The sequence below is a fragment of the Lissotriton helveticus genome, chromosome 3_1 (assembly GCF_964261635.1).
Source record: "Lissotriton helveticus chromosome 3_1, aLisHel1.1, whole genome shotgun sequence".
In the NCBI taxonomy this organism is placed as follows: Eukaryota; Metazoa; Chordata; class Amphibia; order Caudata; family Salamandridae; genus Lissotriton; species Lissotriton helveticus.
The window spans coordinates 1,430,591,936-1,430,603,067 of NC_136061.1; the positions used below are offsets into that span (position 1 = coordinate 1,430,591,936).

General features: G+C 50.2%; 1 protein-coding gene across 1 annotated transcript; it reads right to left on the reverse strand.

Moving 5' to 3' along the window:
- Positions 1 to 678: 678 nt before the first annotated feature.
- LOC144824263 (uncharacterized) lies at positions 679 to 8,526 on the reverse strand. Its single transcript, XM_078683399.1, has 3 exons — positions 7,921 to 8,526; positions 7,131 to 7,646; positions 679 to 737 (listed from the first exon to the last, which is right to left on the reverse strand). The coding sequence occupies exons 1-3, from the start codon at positions 8,339 to 8,341 to the stop codon at positions 679 to 681; spliced, it is 996 nt and encodes a 331-aa protein (XP_078539525.1). The 5' UTR covers positions 8,342 to 8,526.
- Between the last annotated feature and the right edge of the window lie 2,606 nt (positions 8,527 to 11,132).

Genomic DNA, 11,132 nt, shown 5'->3' on the forward strand with positions numbered 1-11,132 from the left:
AGGTGTTGTCGACAATATGCCCAGCACCTATTTGAAGTAAATGCGATTTATGGGACTACATGCCCCACAATGCATCAGTACAGCTTTTGCATATAACAAACAGCAAACAGCGGTGGCCATCTTCATTGAGAGAAATTTGAATCCTGCAGTACAGAGCAGCAGCTCCAGCCACAGGTATTTGCCCCACTTGCACTAACACGCGCTTGCTTAGCGCTGAACTAGCGAAAACATCCTACTAAGGTCGCGCTGTGTTTTTCCCTTTAGAACGCTGAAATCAACAATCCCATTCATGCGCAAATGAGAGATCAAACCAAGGTAGGCAATCTCTCTTCGAATTCTTCAAGCGAGTGTTAAACATAATTTGCACACCGCTAAGCCTCTGAATGTCAATCTTTCCCATATCTCAGAATCCAAATTGATGGTCACGCCGCTGCTAATGGATCCTGCCAGCACTCGGCACACCTAAAGTAAAAGGTATGCTTCCACTTCCCCAAACTGTTTCAGCCATTTAATACATTGAATGAACCACTCACGCAACTATTAATATTAAAAACACCCTTAAAATCTTTCTAGGCTTCTCTGCTTGGCCCCGCTATTCATTTAGACGGACCTCCAAAAGAACCTCCCTGAAATTCTACACTGAGCAGCCTTGGTATGTAGCGCACACCGACATCACAGCTACTTTATGGTAATAAGGAGCTCACACACTAGATTAAGCAAAACATTGCTTTTGTATCCTACAGATACAAGACACATACAGCCCTGATGACAGACCAGTGACTCCAGTCTGGTCTAGAAACGCGTCGGCAGTGTTGGTTGGGAGATACAAAGTATCACTGTTGCACAAAAGCTAGGACCGGCTGGTCCAGCATTAAAATATATATAAGTTATTTAATTACTTATATTTTATCTTCCCAACCCCCAGTTTCTCTCATTCAGTGTTTGCAAGTTTTTTGTTGTTTGTGCTAAAAATGTTTGTATTATTTTTTCAACAATGTCTGATGTGAGAATACTTTCTAATGTGTGTTAGAATGGTTTCTAAATGTGTAAATAGTCTTTGCCTTTAATGTTTGCTAAAGTTGGTTTAGCCTTGTAAATATTTGTAATCAATGTCTTTTTTCTGTCAGCAATTTTTTCAAAATATAAAAAACATAAAATGATTGACACAAAATAATGGTGTCCAGGGAAGTGATAATAAATTGTTTCTTATCCTATATCAAAAAATGGTATTGAGTCACTGTGGTTTGGGCACTTTGTGTTGTTCCCTATTGATATTAGGTCTAGCCCACGCCACATAAAGGACCAAACCCCTTTTGTTCCCAGTCAATAGTCAGCTCGCCGCCTTCCTCGAATCCAACAAATCCCTCGACCCTTCACAGTCCGGCTTCCGAGCCAAACACAGCACCGAAACCGCCCTCATCGCAGCAACAGACGACATCCGAACACTACTGGACAACGGAGAAACAGTCGCCCTCATCCTACTTGACCTATCTGCAGCCTTCGACACAGTCTGTCATAGCACCCTCATACAACGCCTCAGCAACGTCGGAATACAAGGAAAAGCATTGGACTGGATCATCTCATTCCTCGCCGGAAGAACCCAGAGAGTCCGCCTCCCCCCTCTTAAATCAGAGGCCACCGAAGTCATCTGCGGCGTACCACAAGGATCATCACTCAGTCCCACCCTCTTCAACGTATACATGAGTCCCCTCGCATCCATCGCACGCCAACACAACCTCAACATCATCTCTTACGCAGACGACACCCAGCTGATCCTCTCCCTCACCAAAGACCCAAACACCGCCAAAACCAACTTACACGAAGGAATGAAAGAAGTAGCCGAGTGGATGAAGAACAGCCGTCTTAAACTTAACTCGGACAAAACGGAAGTCCTCATCTTAGGGTCATCCCCCTCTGCCTGGGACGACTCATGGTGGCCACTGGCCCTGGGAACCGCACCCATACCTACGGACCACGCACGTAACCTGGGCTTCATCCTGGACTCCTCCCTCTCGATGACCAGACAAGTCAACGCCGTCTCATCATCATGCTTCAACATCCTACGCATGCTCAAAAAAATCTTCCGTTGGATCCCCACCGAAACAAGAAAGACGGTCACCCACGCACTGGTCACAAGCCGACTGGATTACGGAAACACCCTTTATGTCGGAACCACAACCAAACTACAGAAAAAACTCCAACGCATCCAAAACGCCCCAGCCAGACTCATTTTGGACATCCCTCGGCAAGCTCACATTTCCGGCCACCTGAGAGACCTCCACTGGCTCCCTGTCAACAAGAGAATAACGTTCCGTCTCCTCACCCACGCACACAAAGCCCTCTACGACCTAGGACCCGAATGCCTCAACACGCGACTTTCCTTCTACACCCCCTCCCGCCAACTACGATCGTCCAACCAAGCCCTCGCCGCAATTCCGCGCATCCACAGATCAACCATGGGAGGAAGATCCTTCTCTTACTTAGTGGCCAAGACCTGGAATTCCCTCCCCACCCACCTCCGCCTTACACAGAACCACCTCTCCTTCAGAAAACAACTAAAAACCTGGATATTCGATAAGTAAAGCACCTCCCTCCCTCAAGTGCCTTGAGACCCTCTGGGTGAGTATTGCGCTATACAAATTTCGGAACTTGAACTTAAACTTGAACTTGAGCTAAAGACAGCAATATCACCAAGATAAGCTGCACAGTATGCTTACAGTCATGTTAGGACTGTATTCACCAACCTTTGAAAAGTGGCAGGTGCATTCTTCAGACCAAAGGGCATTACCACAAATTGATAACGTCCACTAGGGGTTGAGAATGCTGTTTTTGGCTTTGTATCATCAGCTAGTCTGATCTGCCAGTAGCCAGCTGTTAGATCAAATGTGCTGAGAAACTTGGCTGATGCCAAAGAGTCTATAAGCTCATCTCCTCTTGGGATTGGATGGGCATCAGTCCTAGTGACTGCACTGAGACCTCTGTAGTCAACACAAAACCTCATCCCTCTCTTACCACCCTGCTTGTGAGGTTTGGGCACCAAGACCACTGGACTAGCCGAAGGAATATCTGAGGGTTCAAACACTCCCTGTTCCAACATTTTCTGGACTTCTGTCCTGATAGTCCCTGACATGATCAGGTTGCCTGTAAATCTTACTTTTAACAGGCAGACGGTCCCCAGTGTCCACTTCATGAGTGCACCAGTCAGTCTGACTTGGAGCCAGAGAAAACATATGTCTGAACAGTTGTAGAACTTGTCTGCAATCAGTTTGCAGCTGATCAGTGAGGCTGCCTGCCAAGGCTACTCCATCAACTGATCCATCATCAGGGTTCTGAGAGAGCCGGGTATGGGAGAGGGTCACTCTCTTCCTCCTGTCCTTCATCAGTAGCCATGAGCAAGTCCATGTCTGCCCTGTCAACATATGGTTTCAATCTGTTGACATGAAACACCCTATGGGGGCTTCTGGGAGTTCCAAGATCTACCAAATAGGTAACCTCTCCCTTCTGTTCAACAATAGTGTGGGGTCCACTCCACTTGTCTTGGAGAGCTGCTGGGGCCACAGGCTCCAACACCCACACTTTCGGTCCTGGCTGGTAAAAAGTCAGTACAGCCTTTTGGTCACGCCAGGCCTTCTGTAATTCCTGGCTAGTCTGAAGGTTTTTAGTTGCATTTTTCATGTACTCAGCCATCCTGGAACGGAGACCAAGTGAATAGTCCACAATATCCTGTTTAGGGGGTTTGAGAGGTAACTCCCATCCCTCCTTCACCAGACAATGTGGTCCTCTGACAGGGTGTCCAAAGAGAAATTCAAATGGGCTGTCGCCAACCCCCTCCTGAGGAACCTCCCTGTATGCAAACAAAAGGCAGGGTAGCAGGATGTCCCATCTCCGCCTGAGCTTTTCTGGGAGACCCTTAATCATACCCTTTAAGGTTTTATTGAATCTTTCAACTTCACTGTGGATGATAGGGTGTGGTGAATTTGTAGTTCACTCCACATTCCATCCACATTGCAATCAAGTAGCTAGGCATAACGTTTGCACCTCTGTCACATACTACCTCCTTAGGAAACCCCACTCTTGAAAACACTCCCAAGATGGCTCTTGCCACAACAGGAGCTGTAGTGGTCCTAAGGGGAATAGCTTCTGGGTACCTATTGTCATGGTCCACCACCACTAGGATAACACTGTGCCCAGATGCTGTCTGAGGATCCATTGGTCCAACAATGCCAATCCCCACTTTTTTAAATGGAACCCCCACCACAGGTAGTGGTATCAGGAGGGGCCTTTGTAGTGCCACCTGCCTTACCATTGTCTTGACAGGTTACACAGGAGCGACAAAACTCCTTTGTGTCTTCAGACATGTGGGGCCAGCGATAGTTCTGTCCCAAGTCTTGTTCTGGCCCAGGTGTTCTGCAAAGGGAATGTCATGGGCTAGTGTCAGTAGGAAGTCCCTGACCTTTAGAGGTATAACCAACCTCCTGGCTGTACCACGCTTGGGGTCTCTACTCTCTGAGTACAGGAGTCCATCATCCCAATAAATCTTATGGGTGCCACTAGCATTCCCAGCAGCCTCAGCAGCAGCTTGCTGTCTGAGGGGTTCAAGAAAAGAGCAGCTCAGCTGCTCCTGACTCAGATCTGCCCTGGAAGGGCCCCCTGTCCCCAAGAACTCAACCTGATCAGACTCAAGCTCCTCTGCGACAGTTCCTTCTTCAGGCTCACACTCATCTCCCTCAAGAGACTGATCATCACTTTGAGCCAGGGGAGGAAGGCACTGCCTTAACCCTACTGCTCCTTTTCTTGGAAGGCACCTGGTACATCATTCCAGAATCCAGGGCCTGTTCAGTGTTATACTTTTTGACCTGTGACCAGGGGCCCGATGTAGGTCGGTCGGTAACGGCCGAAAATCGGTATTTTCGGCCGTTACCGATCGGAATACAGACAACGGGATGTAGGAGGCCGAAATCCTGCGAAATCGGCGATTTTACCGATTCGGAAAATCACCGAGTCGGTCGGATTCCGAATCGGAAAAATGTAGGAATCGGAAAAAATCTCCGATTAGGTAATCTACCGAATCGGAGATTTATTCCGATTACTACTTTTTCCCGATTCGGAATCCGACCGACTCGGTGACTTTCCGAATCGGTAAAATCGCCGAATTGGTATATATTCCGAATCGGTGAAAATCCGATTCCATGCGAAAACCCTAAGATTGAGATGTAGGTAAGCACAGAAATACCGATTTTGCTCTAAAATCGGTATTTCTGACTCGGAAATTACCATGGATTTGAATCAGGTGGTAACCAGGTGCAACCTATAAAAAAAGACCCAAAATGCAGTTCTACTTGCAACATGGCAGCTTTCTATGTCATAGCTAGACGGCTACGGCTACAGCAGGAAGGTGAGAGGGAATGGCTGAGACAGGAGCAGGTGTACAGGCAGAGGGTGACCCTGTGCATGCTGACAGATCCAGAGATCCTACAGAGGTACAGGCTGGAGGCAGACACCATCAGAGACCTCATCAGGGACCTCCAACCCCTGTTGCAGCACCCCACCCCAAGGGCACATGCAATCCCTGTGCAGGTGCAGGTGCTATGCTGCCTACATCTTCTGGCGTCTGGCAGCTATCAAAGTGTAGTTGCTGTGGCAGGAGGGGTGACCCAGAGCAGCCTGTCAAGGTTCTTCCACAAGTTCCTTGATGCCATGATCCAGAGGATGGCCCACTACATCTCCTTCCCTTCCACCCATGCAGAACTGGCACAGACAAAAGCTGAATTCTATCAGATGGCAAGATTCCCCCACATCATTGGCTGCATAGATGGCACACACATACCGATTTGCCCCCCTGCTGACACCGAATACGTATACCGCAATCGGAAGTCACGGCACACCATAAATGTGCAAGTGATATGCAATGCCAAGTGTGTGATCACTGACCTGGTTGCAAAGTTTCCGGGGAGTACCCATGACTCCTATATCTTCCAGAGTAGCGGGATTTATGCACGGCTGATGGCAGGGGAATGTGGCGAAGGATACCTCCTAGGTAAGACACAGTGTCAGACCCCCATTACCAAAATTGCAGTGTGTAATACATGTATGCATGTGAGTAATGTTACCCCTTCTCCTTCCAGGCGACAGTGCATATGCCCTACGCTCGTTCATTCTCACACCTTACCTCAACCCCTCAACACCCAGCCAAAGGAGGTACAACCGTGCACACAAAAGCACGAGGAACGTAGTGGAAAGGACCTTTGGCATCTGGAAGAGCAGGTTCAGATGTCTGCACAAGAGCGGAGGTGCAAGACAATACACCCCCATCACCTGCTGCAAGATTATTGCTGTGTGTGCAATGTTGCACAACCTTGCAGTCAGGAAAGGCACTGAGGTAGAGTTATCCGACTACGAGGACCCTGATGATGACAATGCTGTCCCACTACCACTACCTGCTGGAGTCTCTGCACCATCTGACGGCAGATACAGGCGTCAGGAGATCACAGACAACTATTTCTGAGTGAGTACAGATGCACAAACAGGTCAATGTATGTGTTCAGAAATTAAATTTAATAATGTTGCATCAACGTTACTGCACTGATGTGCAACAAAAGAAAAGTTAAACAACAAGGGGTAGGAATGTCCAATGTCCGGGTTGCCTCACCCGCAGTGGCAGTCCTATTTTTTGCTGCGCTTAGCAGGCCCACTGGGATGAACCTCACCCCCTTCAGAATGCCCTGCAGCCTCAGCTGAGCGTCTGGTGCTCCGGCGCGGCTCTGACGCAGTGCTGGCCGGGCTGCTGCGGCTGCTGCTGTCCCCAGCCTCGCCCAGGACGGGATTCACTGCGGTGTTGGAGATGAGTAGTGTCTCCATGGCTGTTGTTATACGGCCCATGCCCCTAGTGACCTCGGACATGGACTGTGTGAGGCTGGCCTCCATGTTTGCCCCACGTTGGCATGACTGGGCAGTCGCAGCCGCAAGGCGGGTGAGTGACCTGTTCGTGACTCTTGCATCCCTGCGACGACTCAGCTCATGGTCATCCAACCTGGTGCAGAGCTGGGTGATGGCAGTGGTCATTCGGCCAATTGATGTTGCTATGTCCTTGTTGCTGTCAACGAAGGTCTTGAAGCCCTGTGTCATCTCACCCATCTGCAGGTTGTGCAGGCGCGACTGGCGATGGCAGGCCAGGATGGATTTCGCCTGCATCCTCTGAATTGTGACCATGCTGGTCTCCAGCCCTGCGAAGACGCTGCCTCCCGGTGCTGGTATTGGGCTGCTGGTAGCACGTGGCCTACGTGGAATCCTGCTGCCCTGCTGTGTGTGCTCTGGTGTCGCTGGTGTCACGGGGTCTTGTGCAGGAGCCTGACCCGCTGCCCCCTCCATGATGACTAATGGAGCCACTATTCTCCTCCGGGCCGGGGAAGTGGCAGGTGCAGGGTGGCTCTGTGGTGGTGTGTTGTCCGGGGAGAATACCAATGAGGGCGACTGAGACTGAGACAGTCGGGGGGAGTGTGGAGTTGTGAGGGAATGTCCTGTGTCCTCCTCATTTGCCAGGGCACAGCTGTTGTCCTCCTCCTCCTGTGCTGCTGCACTGGTGCTTGCCACTGCCGCACTGGCTGTTGGTGCTGGAGCTGATGCTGCTCCCCCGCCTGATGGTGCCCCTAGGTACAAAGAAGCATTTGTCAAGTGGGTGCTAATGTGTTCCAGTCACAACTATTAAAGCATTGCACATCTCATTACAAACACGTTGATGCTGTATTACAGTTATTTATCTCATGCTTCTGCTGTGGCATTATTGGTAACTTTTGCTGAGTACATTTAGCACGATGCATTGCTCATGTCTGTTGCTAGCTGTACTGGCCTGGGGTTTGGCTGTGCATTGGGTCTGTAGGGGAGGTGTCTGGTATGGTGTGTCAAGTTGCGCATGCTTCTTACCTGTAGCTGTAGCTCGGGATGAGCTATCCAGGTCCCCAATGCCCACGACACTGGCCCTCTCGATGGTCGTCGCCACTAGTTCCTCCAGCTGAGTGAGGGGTGGCGCACGGTTTGTTCCTCCTCCAGTGAGTCCAGCCTGCTTGTGCAGGTCGGCCAGTTTGCGCTTGGTCACGCCACGGATGTCATAAAACCTCTTCTTGAGGTCGTCTAGGCTCCTGTGGGTGACACCAACTGCATTGACTTTCTCCCCGATGTCGAGCCACAGCCTCCTCTTGGTGCTCTCCGGGACAGTCAGGGACTGCCTGCCATATAGCTGGGTGTGCACCCTCACCACCTCCTCCACCAAAGTTTGTAGCTCCATGGTGCTGAATTTAGGATTGCGCTTCCGCCCTGCCTTCTGGCTCTCTGTGCTGGTGTCCATGTCTCTCAGGGATCCTGCTCACAATGCTGCTCTCTCTGTGTCTGCTCAACTCATGCAGCTTTCCAGAATGTTCTGATGAGTTGCACCTGCCTGGGTTGCCACACCCTGTGGGGGAGGGTGCTTACAGCTCATTGGCTGATGTCTTCAGTGTCACTCAACCAGCTCGGCAAAACGGCATTCTCCGAATCGGTATTTTCCGATTCGGTATTTTCCGAATGTGTTCGGTAAATACCGATTCGGAATGTATAATGCCTTCCTATTGGCCTTTCGGCCCATGGGGCGTATTTATTATTCCGAATCGGCGTTTACCGATTCGGTTGGTTCCGCATTTTTTTTTTTCCGATTCGGACTTGTCCGACCCGGCCTATACCGATTCGGTAGTTGGCGAATCGGTACGTATCGACTCTCGATACCGAATGCTACCGATTCGGTATTTTTCCGATGATTATTTCCTACATATCATTTTCCGATTTTGAAATACCGATTCGGTACGGATCGGTATTTTAAAATCGGTAAATGCGTTTTACCTACATCGGGCCCCTAGTCACTGCAAGGACATGTGCTGAGATTGCTAACATTTCTGCATGAGTCCTAAACTCCACTTCAGACCAGGCTGAAGTCTCTAGTTCATTTCCAAGCAAGCATTCTACAGGGAGGTCTGCACTTATCACAACCTTCTTAAGGCCAGTTACCCATCCCCAGGAGAAATTAACAACTACCAGGGCATGGGTGGTCCTGGCATTGCTAGTGTTAGAACTGGGATTTTCTGGTTGGCTAAGGCTTACGCCAAAGCCAGGCAGAAACCACCATTCTAGTCAGGGCAAGGGAGTCACACTCCAAGATAACCCCTGCTCACCCCCTTGGTAGCTTGGCACGAGCAGACAGGCTTATCCCGGAGGCAATGTGTAAAGCATTTTTTTTCACGCACACAACAGCAACAACATCCTAGGCACACCACAAAAGGAACTCCACACAAGGTTATATAAAAATAACTTGTGTATTGTAAAAACACATCAGATAGTAATCACACAATATACATTGTGCCACTGGCACGGGCAATATTCACACAGGATTATTTACATCAGGACAGGGCCACGTGGGCCACTGTCAGAATCAGCACTTAGTAGAACTAGCAGAATAACTGTCACATCAAATCACAATTATAGATCACAACCAGTAACCACTGGTAACAGGTAGGTACACACTACGTAATACTAATAACCATAGGCATAGATCACGCATGGACACAGAACGTCTCTAGTATAACATAGTAGGCAAAGCAAACTTCTAAGCATGAGCACATTTAGAAGTATAACACAAGCATAAAGGCAAAGCACATTATGCAGCAATCACATTTAGGCCTAAACAGTATAACTGCAGTAGGCAATCTCTCATTAGTCTAAACACATTAGACTCTGCCTCCTAAGAATAAATCACATTTAGGGGCGTAACTCACAGTGAAGTAAACTCTCACTAACATAAACCTGCATAGGTAAAATAACCTCATAATCATAGTAACATCACATTGCGCAAAAATCACATTAGGCAATTACCATCATAAACATAGTAAAATCACATTGCGCAAAAATCACATTAGGGCCTTGCGCCCTACCCACATACCAGCCCCCTGGCCAACTGGCCATCTCAAGAAGGGGCTCAAATGCCCTGTGTCCAGAATGTCAGGGCGCGCTGCCACGCAGCGCCAGTCAGGGGTGCGCCACCGGCGCAAACCTAAACGTTGCAGCTGCCCACTAATTGCTGGGCAGCTGGGAACAACAACAGGGCCTAAACGTTGCAGCTGGCACTAAGTGCTGCACAGCTGTAGAAGGCCTGGCACCATTGTGCCATCTCTGTTCCTCCCAGGGACTCTCACTCAATTGTGCCTAAACGGTACAGCTGCCCACTAATTGCTGGGCAGCTGTGAAACAACAAAACTGCGACAGGGCCCTCACTGACCCTAGAAGCCAAACTGCGCCCACTGTTGGAGCCCTCTGGCTCTGAAAATGAACAGGTCCCCTCAAACACTGGGGACAGGACACAGGTCCTCAGAGTCACATCTGCGCAAAAACGTGGGAGCGGCCTGCTGCCATCTGGGGCCGCTCAGGACAAAGCGCGGTGCCCTCTCTGGCACCTCTCAGGGAAACAATGGGGCCCCAGGAGCACACTGGCTCCTTACTTAAAACAATCTGGCCCCGATGCGTTCTTGTTCTAGAAACAACTGGGGGGAACACGGGCCTTCTGGACCCCCACTGGGGCCTTTTAACAAAAATAGGGCACGTTGGAGCCTTCGCAGCTTGAAAACAAACATGCCCCCAGGGAGCCTCGTGGGCTCTAGAATCACTGTGGGCCTCGTTGGAGCCCGCAAGCTCTGAAACCAATATGCCCATCGTAGGAGCGGCCCACTGGGCATACGGGGCCGCTCAGACTCGGTGCCGCACTGGCACCACCAAAATCCATCTGTTCCCTCGTGGAGCAGAAACAGAAATGCCCCCATGTTCCCCGGCCCAGCACTAACTCACCGGGCTGCTCCCGGGGAAGGGACTCCGCTCCTGTTCTTCATTCCGGCCTCAGAACATTTGCGGGACCGGCACCATCTCTTCTCTCTCGGGTGCTGTGGCGGTGTAGCAGGCAGGCCCTCCCTCACCAGCTCCTCTGGTCGGCGGTGCGGGACTTCTCTGCCGGGCTCCCTCCAGGACACGGGAGCCCCGCAACACCTCGGCTCCTCTCTGATGCCCTAGCGGCCCCACTCACTGGGCCTCCTGGTTATCTCCGGTCTCCCTCTCCATTCGGG